The sequence below is a fragment of the Moschus berezovskii genome, chromosome 18 (assembly GCF_049115385.1).
Source record: "Moschus berezovskii isolate FMDL1 chromosome 18, NW_MosBer_1.0, whole genome shotgun sequence".
In the NCBI taxonomy this organism is placed as follows: Eukaryota; Metazoa; Chordata; class Mammalia; order Artiodactyla; family Moschidae; genus Moschus; species Moschus berezovskii.
The window spans coordinates 53483539-53507353 of record NC_142477.1 but is presented as its reverse complement, the minus strand read 5'-3'; the positions used below and the strand labels follow the sequence as shown (position 1 = coordinate 53507353).

Sequence of the window (23815 nt, the reverse complement as noted above, 5' to 3'; positions counted from 1 at the left end):
TTCCTCATTTGTAAATTGAAGAAATAGTTATCAATATTAATAGTTATCTCTAGGGGTTTATGTGAGAGTTAAATAAAACAACACTTAGGGAAAAGCATGACACAAAATAACTGTTCAATAAATGTTATTACATCACTCCCATGTCTAAAGAGACAGTCACCAAATATTTTTAAATGATTAAGTGTTAAGAGTATGCTAAATTATTTGGATAATTTAAAAAGCACATTATTTTATAAAGGAAAGTCTTTGCCTGGACAAAGAAAACCTACATCATAAGGTAAACTAAAAATATTAAGTGAAAAAATCAAGTTGTAGGAAGAAAATAACAATACATATATCTGATTAAAGACTTCTATCTAGAATTTATAAAGAAGTTTTAAAAGGACAACAGGCATTTTGCAAAAGCAGGTATTTGGATGGCCAATAAACATGTAAAAATAACTTCAGCATGGCTAGTTGTGGGAAAAATGAAAACTGCAATGAAATACTACTATATATCTATCAAAATGGCTAAAATTAAAAGATCAGTAATACCAAGTGTTGGGAGGATATGAAGCAACTGAACACTCCTACACTGATTGTAGGAGTACAACTACTTTGGAAAATTGTCACTTTCTTATGAAATTAGACATACACTTACCATATGACCTAACAATTTCATTCCTAGGTATTTACTCGATAAAAATGAAAATGTCAACAAAAAAAAGCTTGTACACAAATATTCATAGCAGTTTTATTAATAACATCTGAACACTGTAAGCAGCTTTCAAAATCATTATATAAGAATGAAAGGCACAAATAAGTACATGCTGAACAATTTCATTATATTAAATTCTAGAAAAGTCATCTATGCAAAATCAATCTCTAGTGAGGGAAACCAGATCAGTGGTTGTCTGAGTCCACGGATGGAGGAAGGAGATTGACTGTTAGGCATGATGGGGAAACTTTTGGGGATGATGACAGTGATTTATGTCTTTATGATGTTGGTTATGTGGATGTATACATTTATCAAACACATTCACTTATTCACTTAAAATGGGTATGTTTTGTTATAAGTGAATCATACCTTTATAAAGTTGATTTCGAATGGTAAAAAGGAAGTTGTACAACAACATATGTAGTATAATGAACTCTTTTGAGTAAAAGAATACACGCACACACTCACACACACATGTATTTGCATCCTTTTGTATGCAAAGGAGACATCTGGAGAAATACACAAGAAGCTATTACTAGTGAATAGGGCTGGGGTTAGTAGGGTGGGTTATACTCTTCTGTATCCTCTGAGGTTTTGTTTTAAGCATGTGCTTGTATTAAAGTAACAAAAACAATTTATGATAGTACACATTATTTTGAGGTTCAGAAAAAGAAGTCTCTTCTGATTGGAGCATTTGGTCAGTCTTACTGAAAAGAAGTGGGATTTGAAAGATGCATGAAGTATGTATAGGCAACAAAGAATGGGAAAATGGCCCAGATGGGTGAAATAGTGTGAATAAGGGTACAGAAGTGGAATTGTGCAAAGAGCCTTTTGCATATTAAACCGTAATCAGGATAAAATGTGTGAGTACTAGCAGATAGGAGTAAACAGGTGAGTTCAACTGAGACTAGAAAATTTTGATGCCCAGAAAATGAATTTAAGAACTTTCTCTATTGATTATGAAGGCTTGCTCACTGTGTGGAGGCAGGTAACCCACAAGAATTTGACATTTTAGGTCAAATTTAGTAGGGATTAATGTGCTTTGCTGTGATTCATGGGGTCGCAAAGAGTCGGACACAACTGAGCAACTGAACTGAACTGAACTGAATGTGCTTTGCAAAGGGTAGAGAGGCCATTTGGTAACTCTTGCGCTTGCTCAGGTGTGAACTAATAAAGTCCCAAGTTGGAACTTGTGTAGTTTTTTGCGGGAGAGGTGGGAGCACACTGCACAGCATGCAGCACTTCCCTGGCCAGGGTTGAACCTGGGCCCGGGTCCTGCTGTAGAAGTGCTGAGTCCTAGCCTCTGGACAACCAGTGAAGTGAAAGGTGCTCAGTCATGTCCGACTCTGCGACACCATGGAGTGTAGCCTGCCAGGCTCCTCTGTTCATGGAATTCTCCAGGCAAGAATATGGAGTGGGTTGCCATGGGGATCTTCCCAAGCCAGGGGTCGAACCATCCTGCATTGCAGGTGGATTCTTCAACATCTGAGCCACCAGGGAAGCCCAAGAATACTGGAGTGGGTAGCTTATTTCTTCTCTAGGGGATCTTCCCAAGCCAGAAATTGAACCGGGGTTTCCTGATTAGCTGGCAGATTCTTTACCAACTGAGCTACCAGGGAAGCCCCTGGACAACCAGGGAGGTCCCCAAATTGGAACTTAGAAGAGAAACATTTAAAGGAAGAATCAATAGAAATTGCTGATTTACTGAACATAAATTAAGCCAAAGACTGCAAGAGATTCGTAGGCGGAGGGATGGTGGTATCAGTGCCACAGATAGGAAAGATTGAAAGAATGAGTGTGGTTTGGGTGAAATTGAGGGGCACTCCATTGCTGTCTGCTTCTACACAGAATGGTCCCAGAATTGTGCTTCCTTAGTTGTCTCTTTTCCCCTCGTCTCAGTGGTTGCGTCTCCTCGCAGCACTGCTAATGCCCTCTTCTCTACCCAGTGCTTTGATGCTTCCCATCTCTTATTAACCTAACCTAAAGGAAAAACCAGTAATTTGAGTTTAGCTCTCTGCCTGGTTTTTGCTCAGCAGAGTTAAATTTTATAATACACAATTTCTCCAGAGGGCTTTTTTTTTTTTGTAATGTCCCTGACTATCTTCCATAAGATGGAGATTATAGGAAGGTAGCTTTCAGAAAAGTGTATTTTTGTTTTTTATATAAAGTCTTTATTGAATTTGTTACAAGGTTGCTTCTATTTTATGTTTTGGTTTTTGGCTGCAAATGTCTTATGCTATTGCATATGCAGTCCTTTAAATCCATATATTTATAAAATGTGCAAAAGGAACTTTTTACAGAAATGAGCTCATACTTACATTTTATTCCATAGTTTGCTTATTTTATTTAACATGTCAAGTAAGTTTCTCCATGTGGATTCAGTTTAGTTCGGTCGCTCAGTCATGTCCAACTCTTTGTGACCCTGTGGATTGCAGCACACCAGGCTTCCCTGTCCATCACCAACTCCCGAAGCTTACTCAAACTCATGTCCATTGAGTCAGTGACGCCATCCAACCATCTCATCCTCTGTCATATCCATCGAGTCAGTGATGCCATCCAACCATCTCATCCTCTGTCGTCCCCTTCTCCCACCTTCAATCTTTCCCAGCATCAGGGTCTTTTCTAGTGAGTCAGTTCTTTGCATTACCCTCATTCTATTGCTTCTTGACCTCCCCCCCGCAAATGACTAGTTTTCTCTGTAGGGCATACCACACTTGATTTCCAGTTTTCCTTTTCAGTCAGTACTGCAGTGAACATTTGTATTATTTCTCTATGAAAAATTGCTAAAATATTTGTTAGACCAAAGAATAAGATCAAAAGATCACAGGTTTTGATATAATACATTGACAATAGATAAACTAATCTTGCTCTTTGTTTCTTTGTCATCATCTTATTTGGAACAACAGAATGAAAGGTACTTGCACCTTGCAGCTAAACTTCTGGACGCAAAGGAGCAAGCAGCTACCTTTAAACTAGAAAAGAACAAGCCCGGCCAAAAAGAGGCTCAAGAGAAAATAAGGAAATTTCAAAGAGGTAAACGCTTTAAAATTCTTAGATGTATTAATATGTCTTCTTTATTGGCTTTCCTGGCATGGAGGTTGCCTCTTTTTTGTATGTCTTCTCTTTCCTAACAGTTTACACTTGGGGTTGGCAAGCTTTTGCAACAAGCCAAATAATAAATATTTAAGTTTTACAGGTTGTTATGATTACTCAGCTCTTCTGCCACAGCATAAAAGCAGCCATATACAAGACATAAGCAAATGGTTATGTTCTCACAAAACTTTATGGATGCTGAAATTTCATATAATTTTCACATGGCACCAAATATTTCTTCCTTTTATCTTTTCCAACCAGTTAAAGATGTAAAAATCATCCTTAGCTCACAGACCATATGGAAATAGGTAGCGGGGCTAGATTTGGCCTGCAGCCATAGTTAGTTAACCTGAAGTGTACACCATAAAACACTATCTCCACTCAAGAAGGAGAGGTGAATATAATTCCATGAGAATTTATTTTTAGTGAAGGTGTTTTTCCTGGCCTTCTACATCTGTTAAGTGATTTGTTCTAAAAATTTTAGTATATAATGTGAAAATAAATTGCCTTGAACTTTTAGCACATATTCCTAGTAGGAAGGAAAAAGAAGCAATGTTTTTTTAAAAAAAAAATTGCAGAGTAAAGAGGCATGAAAAACAAATACGAATAAAAACAAAATAAATAAGCATCATTTTTTTTTTTTGGTAGAAATGGAAACTTTAGAAGATCATCCAGTATTCAATCCAGCCATAAAGATTTCACACCAACAGAATGAAAGAAAGAAGCCTCCTGTAGTCACAGAAGGAGAAAGTGCTTTGAACTTTAATTTATTTGAAAAGTCTACAGCTGCTCCTGAAGAAGTAAAAGGTAAAATGAAGGCAGTGTTCCAGCGTATAATTTGTAAATAGTAAAACATCAAGGACTATATAATTGAGAAATTGTCAAACTACAAAAGATGGCAGTAAAGTTACACTTTCACACACTGTCTTGGAAAAGTAATCATTATAATTATTTGTTTACCATTTTGTGATTACCAACATCTGGCTTCAGCCTCATCTCTCTCCAGTTCAGACTCCTGCCAGAATTCTCTTTCTGTAACACAGATCAAAATATGAGTTTCTGGTTAAAAATTTTAATCAGTTAACAAGTTCGCAAGTTCAGGAGAATGTTCTCGCCGGGGTTTAGGTGACTGACGAGGGCAGTATTATGGCATTGACGGACCTTTGTATTCTGCCACAGTCTGCCTTTCCCCTTATTCTCCCAGCTATGTACTCCAGCTGCATCATTCTTAAAACATATATTGTTTCATGGCTCCATGACTTTGCTCATCCTATTATCCCCTTTTTGGCCAACCTTTCCCTTGCTTAGAGGCTCGAATCAGGTCTATCTGTCCTTTTCTAACCTATTCTCTTCAAAAAAAATCTGTTCCAAAAAGTGAGAGAACTTTAATCCTTCAAAAGATATTCTGTGTTACTACATAAGCATTTTTAAAGAACCAGTCTTTGTCATTTCAGAGAAAAAGAAAGAACCTCATGATGTAAGAAATTTTGACTATACTGCTCGAAGCTGGACTGGAAAATCTCCCAAACAATTTCTGATCGATTGGGTCAGGAAGAATCTTCCCAAGAGTCCAAATCCTTCCTTTGAAAAAGTTGCAGTAGGTAGATACTGGAAATGTAGGTATGTTTTTGGTTAACTGAGTGAACTTTTAGAAAAATCTGAGATGAAAATATTTTTTTTTCCTATGAGTTAAGTAGATGTTCAGGAAGCTGGTTCCACATCTCTGGGTTGATAGTGCCTATAAATCATTACCTAGGATTAATATAGTGTTTTCCGTGAGAATATTTAATTTAAATAATGTAAACTGAAGTTCAGTGTTAATGGAATTCTGACCATTTTTACTTCATCAATTTTATTTTAAAATATCTTTGGCTTCTTTTAGGGTGAGGGTAATCAAGTCTGAAGATGATGTCCTGGTCGTGTGCCCTACGATCTTAACAGAGGACGGTATGCAGGCTCAGCACCTGGGAGCTACTTTAGCTCTTTATCGTTTAGTGAAAGGGCAGGTAAGTTTTTATAGATCCAAGTGTCTCAAAATTCATTTGTGGAGTAATGGGTATATTTTGTCAACGTAAAACTATCTGCGTGTGGAAGGTAATATTTAATCGTGGCCCTTTGTGCCAGTTTTCTCTTCACTCAGTGCTGCTGCTGAGTAATCCTTGTTTCTGCTTATTTATGATTTTGACTTTGTCTCATCTCCAAACATAGTTCAAGCTTTCTCTCCTTGGACCAGAGGCACTGAACCATTTGGTCCAGCTTTGCAAGCTATACTGATTTAAAGATTAAAAAACTGTGCTAGAGTGATTGAATTAAGGAGACTTTTTAAACAATTGTTTTCCTTTAACGTTATATTGTCTCTCAACTTTAAAATACAAGACATTGGTTCCAGTTTTCACTTTTAGGTTATATCGACTAAAGCTTCCAGTTTAAGGAATGATGAAAATAAAGTATTCCTGAAGAGAGCACTTTTAAGAGAACACTATGCTCTTTCTTTTTGGTTGAGAGTACTGTCAACATTTTCTCTTTGTAATAAATGTGTATATCTTTCTTCCTGGGGAATTAGAACTATGAAAATTTAGACACTGATTAAGTGGAGTTCCAAATAATAGTTCTTTTCCATTTTCTCTCAGTAAAAGTTCTTAATGTCTTTATTTCGCTTGTTTTTCAAAATAAGGTATCATAAGCTTAATTGATGGAAATGACTGTCAGTGTTACAAAAATAATTGTGGGCTCTTTATAAAATAGAGGCAGGATAACGCAAGGAGATCCAACCAGTCCATTCTAAAGGAGATCAATCCTGGGTGTTCATTGGAGGGACTGATGCTAGAGCTGAAACTGCAATACTTTGGCCACCTCATGCGACGAGTTGACTCACTGGAAAAGACTGTGATGCTGGGAAAGGTTGGGGGTGGGAGGAGAAGGGGACGACGGAGAATGAGATGGCTGGATGGCATCACCGACTCTGTGGACATGAGTTTGAGTGTACTCCAGGAGTTGGTGATGGACAGGGAGGCCTGGCGTGCTGTGGTTCATGGGGTCACAGAGAGTCGGACACAACTGAGCGACTGAACTGAACTGAACTGAACTGAACGCAGATTCCATCCAATGGAGTTCAAAGTAAAATACTTTGACTTGTAATATACAAATGGAATCTCAGAGGGAACTTTGAGAAATGCTTTGTGGATCATCTACATATTTAAATAGCACCACTATAGGAATAAATAATAAATGTGTTTAATAGTTTATTGTGTTCTAGAATAAGCACTGTGTTTGATTAGCTGAAAGTTTACCTCAGAGTATGCCTATAAGGGAGGTTTAATTATTAGCCCTGTTTTACAAATTTAGAAACTAAGACACCAAGAAGTTAAGTTTCTTGCCCAAGGTCACACAGCTAGTAAGTCCAGAAGCCTAAATATGATATGCTATTTATAAATTTACATCACATGCATGTATGTGTGTGCTCAGTCATGTCTAGCTCTTTGTGACCCCATGGACTATATAGCCCCCTAGTCTCCTCTGGCCATGGAATTTTCCAGGCAAAAATACTGGAGCGGGTTGCCGTTTCCTACTCCAGATATGCTTGTATATCTTTTATTAAAATACAGTAGTAGCCTACTAGTTTAAGAGATATTTTAAGAAGCCATAACTATTCTTTTCAGTTCTAACCTATTGAATTTTGGTATCCAGTAATTAGTCAACACAACATATTACTATTTTTTTCCTTTATAGTCAGTTCATCAATTACTTCCTCCTACTTACCGAGATGTTTGGCTAGAGTGGAGTGATGCGGAAAAGAAAAAGGAAGAATTAAATAAAATGGAAACCAATAAACCACGTGACCTTTTTATTGCCAAACTTCTGAATAAACTGAAACAGCAGCAGCAACAGCAACAACAGCATTCTGAAAATAAGAGAGAAAACTCTGAAGATCCTGAGGAATCTTGGGAAAATTTAGTTTCTGATGAGGATTTTTCTGCACTGTCCTTGGAATCAGAAAAGGCAGAAGATTTGGAACCTGTTAGAAACCTCTTTAGAAAGTTGCAAAGCACACCTAAGTACCAGAGACTTCTAAAAGAAAGGCAACAGTTACCTGTGTTTAAACACAGGAATTCAATTGTTGAAACTCTTAAAAGGCACCGGGTTGTGGTTGTGGCAGGTGAAACAGGAAGTGGTAAAAGTACTCAAGTGCCACATTTTCTATTAGAAGATCTGCTTCTGAATGAGTGGGGAACAACTAAATGTAACATCGTCTGTACCCAGCCCCGAAGAATCTCAGCCGTGAGTTTAGCCACAAGAGTGTGTGATGAATTGGGCTGTGAAAATGGACCTGGAGGAAAGGTAAAATGTTGTTCAGCTCTACCTCAGAGAATGGTGATATGACATGACTTACCTGTGCTCTTGGGATCCAAATGGAACCTGTGCCATACATGCATTTCGACCGACACTCTTTGTTCAGTAGCACATCTCAGGTGCTTTTCATGTTTTCTTTGATGGGTATGATATGCCACTCTCCTTTATAGGAAAAGGATTGTAAGTAATTGTCATTAAAATTCTCATGTAAAAGGAAAAATATATTCACTTTAATAACTGAGTACTCAAATACATTAATTACTAAGTTGATCATTCAAAGAATATAAATACATACAGGTAAATTGTAATACTAGATATGTTAGTATTTGGAAATCTTTTCTGTAGGATATATTCCTGAATGATTTTCATTAGCTCAATGAACAGAAGCAAAAAACAATATAGGAGACAAGGTCAGACTATTTTCAAATCCTGTATATAAAAAAAACAGAAAAAAGAACTTAAAATACCTATTGTCCTGTGTTTGGGGATAAAAGTGTACACAAAACTGGCCACACCTTAACCAGAGTGACTGCAAAACATAGGAATTAATAAAATTGGTTTAGAACCAAATATAATGAATTCCAAGTTCATGTAATTCAATTTAATTATGCTTTGAATTGTTCTTTCTAGATATGGTACTTAACATTTTTGTCTATCTTTAAGTTAGATAACCCTTCATTAAAATTTTATGTGGCAGTTTTTCTGGGTTCTCTCATGACATGTAAGGGGATAAAGGGCACAATTTCTGTTTTATAAGGAATTTAAATTAAGGGGATGACAGACATGTTTACAACACAGCAAAGGAATGACTGAAGGAGTAAGAAAGAAAATGTGATGGATATAGAAGTGACTTCAGGATTCTCATCAGGCACCACTGGATTTTAATGGTTGAAGCTTTTATGAGATCTTGACAGAAGAGTAGACTTAAGTTGTAGGAGCAGATCTAAAATTCTGTTCCTGAGCACCTCAATATTTTGCTCCAAGATAATTTCATAAGAAATTGATTAAATCTATTAATATTTCCATAATCATATTAATGGTACTCAAGGCAGGCGAACAGCTTTTTGTTTCAAAATTCTGAAAAAAGTTTTTTCTTGTTGAAATTGCCAAAACAAATTTTATAGTTTGGTATAATTGAAAACTCAGGAAAGTAATAAATGGCACTAAACACATTTACTTAGACTGCTCCATATAGGAGCAGGACCAGCATCTGTACTTCAGTTTCTAAAGCTTATTTCCCAGATCATTTGTGAGAATCCAGTCTTGGCTCTGTGTTTTCCCTTCAGAATTCTTTGTGTGGATATCAGATCAGGATGGAGTCTCGCGCTAGTGAATCTACCAGGTTACTCTATTGTACAACAGGGGTTTTGCTAAGAAAACTTCAAGAAGATGGTCTCCTAACAAATGTGTCTCATGTTATTGTAGATGAGGTGAGTAGATTCTATCGCTGTATGTTCAGGAAATGATTCTAAACATTTTTGTGTTAAAAAGATGTTACTTCTAATACTAGCTAACATTTTCTTCATTTTTACTAAATATCAAGCACTTTACATAGAATTAGTTAATTTCCTCTAACAAACAGGTCTCATGCTAATTGATTTATTTAACAAATACTGTATAACATTTGCTGTATGCAAGGGGCTATTCTAGACTTCGTATATACAACTTCATTTAATCCTTCCATCAATCCTTCATTTAATCAAAAGAAGTAGATGATATTATCCCTATTTTATGAGGAAACTGAGGCACACAGAGGTTATATAGCTTACTCAAGTTCACACAGTCAATAAGTTCTGCAACTAGAGGTTCAAGCCTAGGGAAGCCAGCTGCAGACATCTCTTATCAGTTAGTGTATGTTAAACTGATTTGCTTTGTACATAGTTTTTTGAGGAAGTTATATATATAGCATTTTAGTTATTTAAAAATTTTTTTCAATTTTCCCTGATGTAAAGTTTTTATGAATTTAATTCACCAAGTTCAGAAGGCATTAGTGAAAGTTCAATCATTATTTGATTTTTAATTAAGACTTTTAATTAATATATCTAATTAAATATAAATTACTGGGTTATTTTCCTCCTTTTGGTTAGTAAGTATTAGAAGTATAGAGATACAAAAATGAAAATAAAAATTATCTGTAGTCTTATGATTCAGAAAAAAATTAATGTTGCCATTTATGCATTTATGTATTTTTTTATAGTTTGTATGTGTATTCACTTTATAATTCTTTCACATCACTAGTCTCAAAAATACCATTTTTTAATAGCTTTATAGAAGTATGTTATTTGGATATCCCATAATTTATTTAACCATTTTCCTGTTGTTGTACTAGTTCAGGTTAAGATGTTTTTAAATACAATATTTTGGTAATAGGTAAATAATAAAAATTTAAGAGAAAGAAACAGGATGTATGGCAGCTTGACTGAGCATGCCCATGGGTAACTGCTCCTGGCAGTGATGGGTGAGGACTGGGGTGTGACAGTTGTAGCTGTGTTTGTTAATACCTGGATTTTATCAGTATCATCAAGAATCAACTTAAAATGCTAATTTGTCTATTGATAATGAGAAATTTTTTCTGCTAGGTAAGATGAGATATTTGCATCAGCCAGTAGTTTTTCTGGGAATTCCAAATTATTAAAAAACTGTGTATGTGTGAGTCACTCAGTTGTGTCCAACTCTTTGAGACCCGATGAGCTGTTGCCCGCCAGGCTCCTCTGTCCATGGAATTCTCCAGGCCAGAATACTGAAGTGGGTTGCCATTCCCTTCTCCAGGAGATTGTCCCAATCCAGAGATTGAATCCAGGTCTCCCTCATTGCAGGCAGTTTCTTTACTGTCTGAATCACCAGCAAGTTTGTTTAGTACATATATATCAGAATGAATCCTAATTTAAAAGTTAGACCAACTGCAGGGAGCTGTTCTTTGATGGTTTTGTATTATTAATAGCAGTCTGTAGACCTGATTGACTGAACTGTGCTTCAGTGTGATACTCTCAGCCTCTTATTGAACAGTACAATAAGAGTAAGAGAAAACCCAGTGAAATTCATCATCATGTTAAATATAATGATGAAAGAGATGCTGGGACAGCATTCGTTATATCATTCAGGAGCTTCTTTATGAAGATGCTTAGGATGATACTCTGACTTTCTTATTAGGAATAGTTGTGTGATTTGTTTTAGTTTATGGTCAGTGTGAGAGTTATGCAGCTTTTCCTCTGGCAGCTGTTATGTTTACAGCCAATCTTTTTGCCCACCTCTCTCAAATGTACTTAATAAAGAATACATTTTTATTAGCTGTATATTATGTCTTATCCTCATTTAAAATTTTCTTTTTTAAAAAAATCAATATTTGGGGACTTCCCTGGCAATCCAGTGATTAAGACTCCATGCTTCCACTGCAGGGACACAGGTTCGACCCCTGCTTGAGGATCTAAGATCCCACATGCAGAGCAGTGCAGCAAAAAATAAATTTTAAAAATTGATACTTGTATAAATTACCATCTATTTGAGGAGGTTCCCCAGATCTGTTTCATCTTCAGAAAATATTTCTCTCAAGCTTCAGAAAATATCCTGGTCAAACCAGAAAAGTAAAAACATCCAAAATTATTCCTTCTTTCTTAATATCCTCTAAATCAAGTCACCTGGACTTTGTTGATTTTTTTGAATACTTCTGTCACATTCATTTACTTCTCTCCATATTTACTGGTATTGCCCTCATATATGCTACCATTATCTTATTTAATTACTTAATAAGCGTCTAATTAAACTGCCTACTTTCTGTTTTGCTCTCTTCTACATTCTTCACATTATAGCTATAGTTACCTTTTTAAAAACAAAGTTCAAACCACATGATTCCCCTACTTTAAAATATCTTACTCACTACCCTGACTTATTAGGATAAAGTCTCAGCTTCTTAACAGGGTTTATGAGACCTCATGAACAAATTACTGAGCACCCCACCCTCTCTGTCTCTTGCCCATTCTTCATCTCATGCTCAAGGCATTATATTTTCGTCATTTCTTGAAATGTAGTATGGTCCCACTGTCTTCCATGATTTTGCACAAGTTATATCCCATGACCACTTTTTCTCCCTTTATCATACTGTTCTTTCCTCCTTTTTTAAAAACTCAGTTCTCAGCATAGATGTCAATTCCCTCTTAGTAGCCTTCCTGACCACCTGAATTAGCTACCCCTTGCTGTACTAATACAACATTGTAAATCAACTATAACTCCAATAAAAAAAAACTATAAAACAAAACCAAAAAAGAATATTAGACTGAAAAAAAAACCCAAAATAGCTGCCTTTCATATGTAATTTCAAGCCATCCTCTACAGAATCCTCTTATAAGGCTATAAACTCTGAAATGAAGACTATCTCAGTCATTATTCCCCAGCATCTAGCACAATGCTGAGTACTATTTGTTGATCTCCCTTCATAGCCAACCACTCTATGAGATTTGTATTATTTGTATTCTCATTTTATAGAAGAAGAAATAGGCCCAGGAATATTTGAATAACTTTCCTAAAGTCATATTTTAATTGATCAAGCCAATAAGAATTAAGCCTAAGCAAGCAATTCCAGAGTCTGAACATTTAACCACTATTGCCTCCCTTCCAAGCAAAATGATCAAACCTGTTTTAATTTTTGTTGACCAAACCTGTTTTAATTTTTGTTATTTCAGTGTATTCTATCTTTTATATGCTGCTTTAAATTTCAAGAAATAAAATGAGGTAGAAATAAATTCAGTACAGCAAATTGCAATATAGACTAGTACATCTGACAACGTCACATGTTTTAATGCTCGATAGCAGGTTTACAGTGCTCATCCCTAAAATGCATCTGTTCAAAAAGCATAAAACCCATTTTCTTAGGCAGTTGGTAGAACCTGTCAGATTCATACTAAAAAACTTCCCCCTTTGCAGAAAAGTGTATAAACGATCTGTCTTGTTGCAGTTTTGTGTTTATTCAATTTTATATTAGTGGAAGAACTTTTAAGCATTACACTGGCTTCTGAGTGAAATTTGGGAGATACTTTAATCTTATCATCTGAACAGTTACAGACTATCTCCTATGGTAGAGTCTTACTGTCATAACTAATCTTGTTCATTATATGCTGATTTTTACTGACTTTAATTTTAAAGAGGATGACTTTATTTTCAATTTGGAAGATCTACCTCATTTGAAACACAGCTTCTCTCACCTTCTTTATGTATTGACTGTATGTAAATATTGATTAACTTTTAGTAGATTTGAAGGTCTGATTGTTTTAACTTCTTACTAGACCTTATTATGTTAAAGGCTTCCCTGGTGGCTCAGATGTTAAAGAATCTGCCTGCAGTGCAGGAGACCTGGGTATGATCCTTTGGTTGGAAAGATTCCCTGGAGAAGGAAATGGCAATCCCTCCAGTATTTTTGCTTGGAGAATTCCATGGACAGAGGAGCCTGGTGGGCTATAGACCATGGGGTTGCAAAGAGTTGAACACGACTGAGCAAATAACACACACAGACCTTATATATGACCTTTTTTTTATTCCCTTTATACTAGGTTCATGAGAGAAGTGTCCAGTCAGACTTCCTACTAATTATCTTGAAGGAAATTTTACAGAAACGTTCTGATTTACATTTGATTCTCATGAGTGCCACTGTAGACAGTGAAAAGTTTTCTACCTATTTCACACACTGCCCTATTCTGAGAATTTCAGGAAGAAGTTATCCTGTTGAGGTAAGTTTTTTTTAATAATGCCTATGTAAACAGAAACTATATTCCCACCAGTGAGTGTCCCCAGAAGATAGGCCCTTAAGTCTGGTGCTGCTGCTAAGTCGCTTCAGTCGTGTCCGACTCTGTGCAACCCCATAGATGGCAGCACACCAGGTCCCCTGTCCCTGGGATCCTCCAGGCAAGAACACTGGAGTGGGTTGCCATTTCCTTCTCCAATGCATGAAAGTGAAAAGTGAAAGGGAAGTCGCTCAAGTTGTGTCCAACTCTTAGCGACCCCATGGACTGCAGCCTACCAGGCTCCTCTGTCCATGGGATTTTCCAGGCAAGAGTACTGGAGTGGGTTGCCATTGCCTTCTCCCCCTTTAAGTCTGAGCCTAGAACTATTCCTAAGGTAATGCAAGTCAAGAGAGGACCTGGAGCTGGCCTTGGGAATCAGATAGCTGAGCTACCTTGACTGAACATGGGTGGGCTGGAAGGAGGATAGTGCTGAATGACATACCTCAGAGGTACACAGCATAAAACACAGTTCTATAGCAAAGCCAAATCTACATCCAGATTGGGGTCGCTGCCTAACAATAGAACTGCTTTTCCACCCATGTGGAAGTTGGATGTGAGAGCTGGACTATAAAGGAGGCTGAGCGCCGAAGAATTGATGATTTTGAACTGTGGTGTTGGAGAAGACTATTGAGAGTCCCTTGGACTGCACGGAGATCCAACCAGTCCATTCTAAAGGAAATCAGTCCTGAATATTCATTGGAAGGACTGATGCTGAAGCTGAAATTCCAATACTTTGTCCACCTGATGTGAAGAACTGACTAATTGCAAAAGACCCTGATGCTGGGTAAGACTGAAGGTGGGAGGAGAATGGGACAAAAGAGGATGAGATGGTTGGATGGCATCACCGACTCAATGGACATGAGTTTGAGAAAGCTTCAGGAGTTGGTGTTGGACACAGAATTCTGGCGTACTGCAGTCCATGGGGTTGCAAGGAGATGGACATGACTGAACTGAACTTTCCACCCGTCCCTCAAATTGAGGGAGATTTGTCTTTGAAGCTTTCTTCTATTCTTAATGTTTGCCCTTTTGGTTCAGCTGATAAAGAATCTTTAAATTGATTTTCACATGTAAAAAATATACACCATAATGTACTTTATCCTGGAACTACTATGGACAGATCCATCTATATCTGGCAAGTTCTTCATTCCCAAATAATGCAGAAAAAAATTTTCTTTTCATAATAGTTGACTCACTGGAAAAGACTCTGATGCTGGGAAGGATTGGGGGCGGGAGGAGAAGGGGACAACAGAGAATGAGATGGCTGGATGGCATCACGGACTCAATGGACATGAGTTTGAGTGAACTCCAGGAGTTGGTGATAGACAGGGAGGCCTGGCGTGCTGTGATTCATGGGGTCACAAAGAGTTGGACACGACTGAGCGACTGAACTGAACTGTTCAGAAACTGAACTGAACATTCAGCAATCCCTTGTTCTCTTTAAGATGATATTTACTGAAATGAATTTGAACTCACTATTTATATGCCTTCATCTGTGCAGGTTTTTCATCTTGAAGATATAATAGAGGAAACAGGCTTTGTACTGGAGAAAGACTCAGAATATTGTCAGAAATTTCTGGAGGAGGAAGAAGAAATAACCATTAATGTTACAACCAAAGCAGGGGGAATAAAAAAGTATCAGGTAAGAAGAAAACATTTTTAAAGACATCTGATGATGATATCCAAGGCACAAACTACCATAAGAGTTTTAAAATCATGTGGCTGGCACAGTGCATTCAAATACATTTTGTTAGAGGAATAACAGATATGATTATGAGCAAATTTTAAAGATCATTTCTTTAATCTTTGTTTTACTGACTCTTTTACTATTTTACTTACTGTTTGGTTTATGATACTTGCTTTATCTCAACACCTTAAATAGACTGGGGCAGACCTAGAGTCTAGATCCCTGCCACTGGTTTTCTTAGCAGCCTCTGTGCTGGCATGAGCCAGCCTTAGCTCTGTACCATCCAGGGAAGCACAGTTCTTCATAGAGAGTTAGTTTAGTTTGAATGACATAATTTTAGGAACATCACAAAAGCTATGCTATCCTGCATTTTGACCAGTGGTACTATTTACATATTTTCACTGTATCTACAATATTTCATTCATCTAATGGACAAATTTAAAGTTAGTTTATCTTTTAATTAAGCAGATAAATCAAGGAAGCAAAAACTAAAATCTTTTCTTAAAACTGCAGAAATAGAGGTTAGAAACTAAAGAAAGACTTCAAAAAATTAAAGGTAGTATTTCAAAGGAGATGGTTGGAACTCAGCAACCAAAGTAGAATCTAGAATGAATGCTGCTGCTGCTGCTAAGTCACTTCAGTCGTGTCCGACTCTGTGCGACCCCATAGACGGAAGCCCACCAGGTTCCCCTGTCCCTGGGATTCTCCAGGCAAGAACACTGGAGTGGGTTGCCATTTCTTTCTCCAATGTGTGAAAATGAAAAGTGAAAATGAATGAGGCAGGTGTAAATTACTTAATAAAGTTATCATGACCTCTTGTCCTGCCTGCTTTTCAGTTGCCACAGAACAATGCAGTCATTATTCTGTTTTTCTTCATTTCTTTAAGTGTTTACATGCTAAGATTAAAAGTTTTGCTGTTTTTAGGGGAGGCTGGATGAAATTAATAGGATGGAGATGAAATTTTATCATACTTTAATACTGTTAAAAATTGTATTCTTGCTATATTTTAAGGAAATAATGGTGACAGTGGGAAAAATACAGATTTAAATAAACGTAAGTAGCTTGTTTTTTCCTTCTTTGTCTTTACTTCATATTTTTGTTCAGGTTTTTCCGATTATGTTTCTTTTAGGAACACATCCCAGTTCACACTGGAACAAGTGCTGATTTAAATCCATTTTACCAAAAGTACAGCAGTCGCACCCAGCATGCTATTCTCTACATGAATCCTCATAAAATCAACCTGGATCTCATTTTGGAACTTCTTACATATTTAGGTATGTACCTGTTTCTAATGTGTCTCCTTTTATTTTGATAAAACTTTTCTACTAACTGGAGATGTTTTATTAATATTTTATATGCTGTTCCTTATTTTTGAATATTGTATCTTTCGAAAAATTTCAGACAGAAGTCCTCAGTTCAAAAATGTTGAAGGAGCAGTACTGATCTTTTTACCAGGCCTTGCTCATATTCAACAGTTGTATGATCTCTTATCAACTGACAGAAGATTTTTTTCAGAACGGTAACTACAGATCTTCATTATATTCCTGGTAGTTTTAAAATAGAGCAGTGCTTTGTACATTAAAATTCTTGATCAGAGCTTTCAAAGTCTTTTCACCTTTAGTTAAAATTGTCCATGACAAAGCAATTCTTATTTTAACTTTCTGTTATAGCATTTTATCTACTAAAAATTTTAGGTACTTTTGCTACATTCATTTTATTTTCTTAATATGATTTAACAGAGGGAAACTTGAGGTTAAGAATAAGATAGTGACTCCCCTCCTCACCTATGGGATGATGCAAAACCCCAACAACATTGCAGTTTATCATCCATACAGACTGAATTGGCTCTTTACTGTGTCTGTTTTGATATAGTTTATTACTGCTATTATGATTATCACTTTGGCATCAGAATATATTTTTTAAAATTCTTTAAACCCTACATTCATATAATTCATATTAAACTTTTTCTCATCAATGAGTATATATATATTATTCTCAGAACTTTTGTGTGTGTTTAAAGTTTTTCGTAATAAAAAATTTTTAAATTGCTTCCTATTTGCAAATAAATTTTGTTATTCTTTGCAGTGTCTTCTAAAGAGAAACTCTTGCTAAGAACTATGATTTTAACTTTCAGATATAAAGTGATAGCTCTGCATTCTATTCTTTCAACTCAAGATCAAGCTGCAGCATTCACACTTCCTCCTCAAGGAGTCAGGAAGGTAAAACTCAGTACATCAAATTTATATGTGATCCACCTCAGAACAGTTCATGAAAATGACTCCCTATCATCAAAGACAGTCATTAAGTGCCTTATAGCACATGGCAGACTCCAGATGCTCTGCAATCTAATATTCATCAAAAGTGAACTCAATATTAAAATTCAGTTTATGTTAGGTGTTTATATTATGTGTTATCAATAACTTAAGAGGAGTGGTAGTTTAAAAACATGGCATTATTGTTGCTTTTGAGAAGAAAAAGTCACTACTATTCCTTCAAGAAGAGAACACAAAGGATGTTTGATGTCAGAAGCTACTTGAATCCTGGGAGGATTCTTTTTTTGTTCTCTATGGTCTGTTCATCCTTGAATATTTGCAATACAGAGAACATTAGGTTAGGAAACAATCTTAAGGTAGTTTCATCGTCTCCTCTGTTCAGGATTCTGAATGAAGAGATACTTGGCAAAAAGAGTTTCTCAGATTCTTGTCCCAAAGTTGCTGCCATGTCTCTGGCCTTTGGCAACCTACTCAGCCTTACTTTCTCATCTTTAAAAGGGGTTGAATTAAATTTATGATTTTCTAACTGTGCTCTATTTCTGCTTTATTGACTATGCCAAAGCCTTTGACTGTGTGGATCACAATAAACTGTAGAAAATTCTTCAAGAGATGGGAATACCAGACCACCTGACCTGCCTCTTGAGAAACCTGTATGCAGGTCAGGAAGCAACAGTTAGAACTGGACATGGAACAACAGACTGGTTCCAAATAGGAAAAGGAGTACGTCAAAGTTGTATATTGTCACCCTGCTTATTTAACTTATATGCAGAGTACATCATGAGGAACACTGGGCTGGAGGAAGCACACGCTGGAATCAAGATTGCCAGGAGAAATATCAATAACCTCAGATATACAGATGACACCACCCTTATGGCAGAAAGTGAAGAGGAACTAAAAAGCCTCTTGATGAAAGTGAAAGAGTGAAAAAGTTGGCTTAAAACTCAACATTCAGAAAACGAAGATCATGGCATCTGGTCCCATCACTTCATGGGAAATAGATGGGGAAACAGTGGAAACAGTGTCAGACTTTATTTTTGGGGGGCTCCAAAATCACTGTGGATGCTGACTGCAGCCATGAAATTAAAAGATGCTTACTCCTTGGAAGGAAAGTTATGACCAACCTAGATAGCATATTAAAAAGCAGAGACATTACTTTGCCAACAAAGGTCCGTCTAGTCAAGGCTATGGTTTTTCCAGTGGTCATATATGATTGTGAGAGTTGGACTGTGAAGAAAGCTGAGCGCCGAAGAATTGATGCTTTTGAACTGTGGTGCTGGAGAAGACTCTTGAGAGTCTCTTGGACTGCAGAGAGATCCAACCAATCCATTCTAAAGGAGATCGATCCTGGGTGTTCATTGGAAGGACTGATGCTAAAGCTGAAACTGCAATACTTTGGGCACCTCATGTGAAGAGTTGACTCACTAGAAAAGACTCTGATGCTGGGAGGGATTCGGGGCAGGAGGAGAAGGGGACGACAGAGAATGAGATGGCTGGGTGGCATCACTGACTCGATGGACATGAGTTTGAGTGAACTCTGGGAGTTGGTGATGGACAGGGAGGCCTGGCGTGCTGTGATTCATGGGATCACAAAGAGTTGGACATGACTGAGCGACTGAACTGAACTGTGCTCTGAAAACGCCAGGGGTTCATAGGTTATGCTCTGATCTGTAACATTTGGGCTTCTCTGGAGGATTTTGTCTGAAGAAAAGAATTCCACCACCTATAAACACTTTGATCACTTAGGTCCTATCTAAGTCTTAATAATCTGGGTTCTCTTTCCTAGGATGAAGGATAAGAAAAGCAAGCATTCAGTATTGAGATAGAGTGATAACATATTGAACTGACCTAGAGTTTCCTAAATGTTTCACCTCCAAAGACTCAACAGAAGAAAAACACACACAACACAAGAAGATGGGCTATTCAGCCATAACCATTAAGAATTTTTGAGCTAGAAAGGGACCTAAGAAATCATGTATTTCTACCTCCTAATTTGAGATCAGAGAGGTAAAATGACTTGCCCAGGTCACAAAGCTAATAAGTAGCAGAGCCAGGGCAACAACCCACCAGTTGTTCTTACTAAAGAAAGTATTCCCTAATAATTGTAATTTTTCTGCTGAGCAGTCTTCATTCTCTGACCCACTTTCCCATTCTACGTGTATCATTTTTAAGGTGACTGACTAGAATTAAGGGACTAACAGTATTTCTGTTGGAATAATAATCTGTAAGTTTAATAAGCTGAGGTGATGAAATTAATTAGAGCAAATTTAAGTTACACAGTAATAGCAATTAGATTGTGAATTTTTGTAAAGAATAATTGAAATTCACTTTTAAAAATGCATTGGCTAAACTAAAGAATTTTTTAAGTGATGGCACATTGCTGAAAGTTGTTACCTAATGTTTTGGCTTTGTGTTTTCAGATTGTTTTGGCAACAAATATTGCAGAGACAGGTATCACTATTCCAGACGTTGTTTTTGTAATCGATACTGGAAGAACGAAAGAAAATAAGTAAGTTTGCATTTTCCTTGCAAATCAACACATATTTAACCTGAAAAGGGCTTGGGACTCTTGAATTGTTAGGAGACATCACAGACCCATTCCAGTCAGTACATGTACTGCCAAAACAAGCATAGATCTCAGAATCATATGGGGAACATCTCAAGTGTCCTAATTCTGTCCAAAACAAAAGGTCTTAGAGAAGCTGTAGGGAGGTTTAAAATGTCTGAGAATAAATGTCGGAATTCATGTCATCGGTTTTCCCATAAGTAATATCAGTGTACTGCTACTGATAGGAAAGTGCCAAGAAAATGTTCAGACATAAATTCTTATCAGTTAGTTTGTAAAATAAATTGTTTTACAAAAGCATTACTTGTGGGATTATAAAAAGGCATGGGTTTTAGGATCAGAGTTAGATTATAAATCTCTGATCTATAATCTTGAGCAACTAATATGACATCAGTTATAATCATCAGTATTCTCATATGTAAGTGGGAAAATTAAAATTTCATAAATTGAAAGTACGTAGTACAGTAATGGGCACATAGTAGATAACTTTAACTGTTAAATTTAACTTTAACAGATTATTGCTTTATAAATGTTTTGATGTTTATATTTAACAAATAAGGGAGATCATCTTCATGGTCTATTTTAATCTATATACATTGTCCCTAATATTAGAAAACTTTAGCAATATTTGGAAATGAGTATGACTGTCCAGTACAAAATAGACTCCGACTTTATTTTAACTGTACCTTTAGAGGAAGTGTTTTCAGGGTTGAACTGTATTTTGTGAAAGGTGCTTTGAATTGTGATGTTCACAGCAGAATTTCTCACTTTTTCAAAGAATTCTTATTGCATAATTAATAGGCATTCTAATCTTCAACTTTAGAATCAAATACATCCAGGGTTTTTTTTAGATTTTGATTTAAGTCAGTTAACTACATATTCTCTCCTAAAACATTTTTCTAGGTACCATGAGAGCAGTCAGATGAGTTCTTTGGTTGAGACATTTGTCAGCAAAGCCAGTGCTCTGCAGCGCCAAGGGAGAGCTGGGCGGGTCAGAGATGGCTTCTGTTTCCGCATGTACACTAGAGAAAGGTATGGCATAGCCTGAAGGTTAAAAACACACAAACCAGCATGGCATTTCTGATAATATGTGTTTAGGATTATTTTACCTTATTTTTCAGATTTGAAGGCTTTATGGACTATTCTGTCCCTGAAATCTTGCGCGTGCCTTTGGAGGAATTATGTCTTCATATTATGGTAATCCCAAAGGAATTTAGATGAACTTTTTTTCTCCACCCCCTTCTAAGAAAAAGAAGACCTAAATTTATCTTACCTTCTGTTGCACTAGATTTTCAAGTATTTTATTTACTCTGCTCTAATAAATTCCCCCTTCCCCCATATTTTATAAGTAAACTCACTGTGCTTTAAATCTGCCATAGGCACTCATACTTTAAGAAATTAAAATACAGACTCATAGCCTAGACCACTAGTTCTCAACTGGGGATGATATTGCTTACCAGGGAAAACCTGGAAATGTCAAGAGACATTTTTTAGTTGTCAGAACTGCTGGGAGAGGGAGACCATGCTATGGACATCTAATGGGTCAAGACCAGGGATGCTGCTTAACACTCTGCAGTGAACAGCACAGTCCCCTAAAACAAAGAATTATCTGGGCCCACTAACAATAGAGCTGGACTTGAAAAGCCCTGACCTAGACCAAAGGCTTCCTGGTCTGAAAGATCTATAATATCCTTCAGTTCTTATTCTTAGATTTTTTGGTTATATAAAAATCAGGAATGAAGAGGCTAAAAATATGCAACTGAAAAAAATCTCCTCTTTGCTTAAAATTTTACTTAAATTTAGTTCCAGTTTGACCATCTTTTTTTAATTCTTTCTGATCACATCCAAATCTATCACTTTTTCAATCTGCAGAAATGCAATCTTGGTTCTCCTGAAGATTTCCTCTCCAAAGCTTTAGATCCTCCTCAACTTCAAGTAATCAGCAATGCAATGAATTTACTCCGAAAAATTGGAGCTTGTGAATTAAATGAGCCTAAACTGACTCCACTGGGCCAACACCTTGCAGCTCTGCCTGTGAATGTCAAGATTGGCAAGATGCTTATTTTTGGCGCGATTTTTGGCTGCCTGGATCCAGTGGTAAGACAAGCAACACTGCTGCTTCTTACTGTAATTATCATTTTGGTTGGGGAGGTATTAAGTTGGGGAAAATTTTTTTAACTAAATAGGGTGTCTATACTAACATTAAAGCCAGAAAATCTGAATGCTTAATGAGATTTTTTGAATATTTAACTTTTTATATTTATATACAAGAAAATACCTTCACCCATATACTCTTGTGTATTTTAGGTATTATTTTGTAAAAAGGTTTTGGCTTGTCTAGACTTCTGCTATCAAATATCCCACTTGAAATATTTACTTAATTCTTTCTGTGTGTGTATAATATATATTTATAGTAGATGATTCATATAGTAGATGGATTCATTGAGAGTTTTGAACTCCACACTGAGGTAGAATCAAAACTTCCTTCCCTTTTTCTGGGTTTTCTCTGAGCTGACAATTACCAGCAATTCTGTTTTCTCAAATTATTTCAGAATTAACAAACTTTCTGCCTCTCTCTGAATCTCTTGCCTGCTTTGCCATTCCAACTTTGTCAAGTTGTAGCCTTTTCTAGGACTACAAATAAGGCTGTTTGAAATCTAATGGGGAGAGTATGACTTACTCTAGTCTTTTTTTTTTTTTCTAGTATCAGAAATATACCAGAATTGTGTTGAGTCTAAGAAATATCCTACTGCCATGATAGTTGATCTGAAAAGCTGCAGCAACAACAAATGGGTTGTTATATAGTCCAAATTACGTAAGAATTATTTAAGGAGCATTGCAGGCAATGGAAATTCAGACTTGGAGTCAAGATCTCTGATCTGTGATTAAGGAATTTCTTTCAACTGTGTGACAGACTATCAGTCACTTGCACAAATACTCATTTTTTAAAATCCCTGATTCTGTTGATATTACTTCCTTGTCTCACAAAGATGATATAAAAGTAAATGATAGATTTTTTAAATTCCATAAAATGAAACTAAAAGTAACTAATTAAAATGAAAATGCTAGCTATTATAGAACACAATAAATTCAGAAGAAGCATGCAACTTGAAAGTGCAGTTGTTTTATGATTTGCTTTCTATTACAATACAAATCAGCTTTCAGTGTGTACTTCTTTAAGGTTAAATTTTTTTGTTTATTTATGGGTAGGCAACATTAGCTGCAGTTATGACAGAGAAGTCTCCTTTTACCACACCAATTGGTCGAAAAGATGAAGCAGATCTTGCAAAATCAGCCTTGGCCATGGCAGATTCAGATCATCTGACGATCTACAATGCATACCTGGGGTAAAGAAATAATCTGGGTTTTGTTAGTAGGTCAAAC

At 36.4% G+C, this 23815-nt stretch overlaps 1 protein-coding gene across 1 annotated transcript in view; it reads left to right on the top strand.

Moving 5' to 3' along the window:
* DHX29 (DExH-box helicase 29) overlaps window positions 1-23815 on the top strand; it is a 48515-nt gene that overhangs the window by 13321 nt on the left and 11379 nt on the right. The window contains exons 7-22 of the mRNA XM_055422042.2: window positions 3604-3730; window positions 4439-4597; window positions 5245-5410; window positions 5673-5796; window positions 7520-8128; window positions 9427-9570; window positions 13681-13857; window positions 15410-15550; window positions 16725-16869; window positions 16997-17114; window positions 17730-17814; window positions 20286-20374; window positions 21335-21463; window positions 21553-21628; window positions 22304-22528; window positions 23642-23778. Coding sequence (XP_055278017.2) covers window positions 3604-3730; window positions 4439-4597; window positions 5245-5410; window positions 5673-5796; window positions 7520-8128; window positions 9427-9570; window positions 13681-13857; window positions 15410-15550; window positions 16725-16869; window positions 16997-17114; window positions 17730-17814; window positions 20286-20374; window positions 21335-21463; window positions 21553-21628; window positions 22304-22528; window positions 23642-23778 — 2651 coding nt within the window. The remainder of the gene's footprint in view (window positions 1-3603; window positions 3731-4438; window positions 4598-5244; window positions 5411-5672; window positions 5797-7519; window positions 8129-9426; window positions 9571-13680; window positions 13858-15409; window positions 15551-16724; window positions 16870-16996; window positions 17115-17729; window positions 17815-20285; window positions 20375-21334; window positions 21464-21552; window positions 21629-22303; window positions 22529-23641; window positions 23779-23815) is intronic.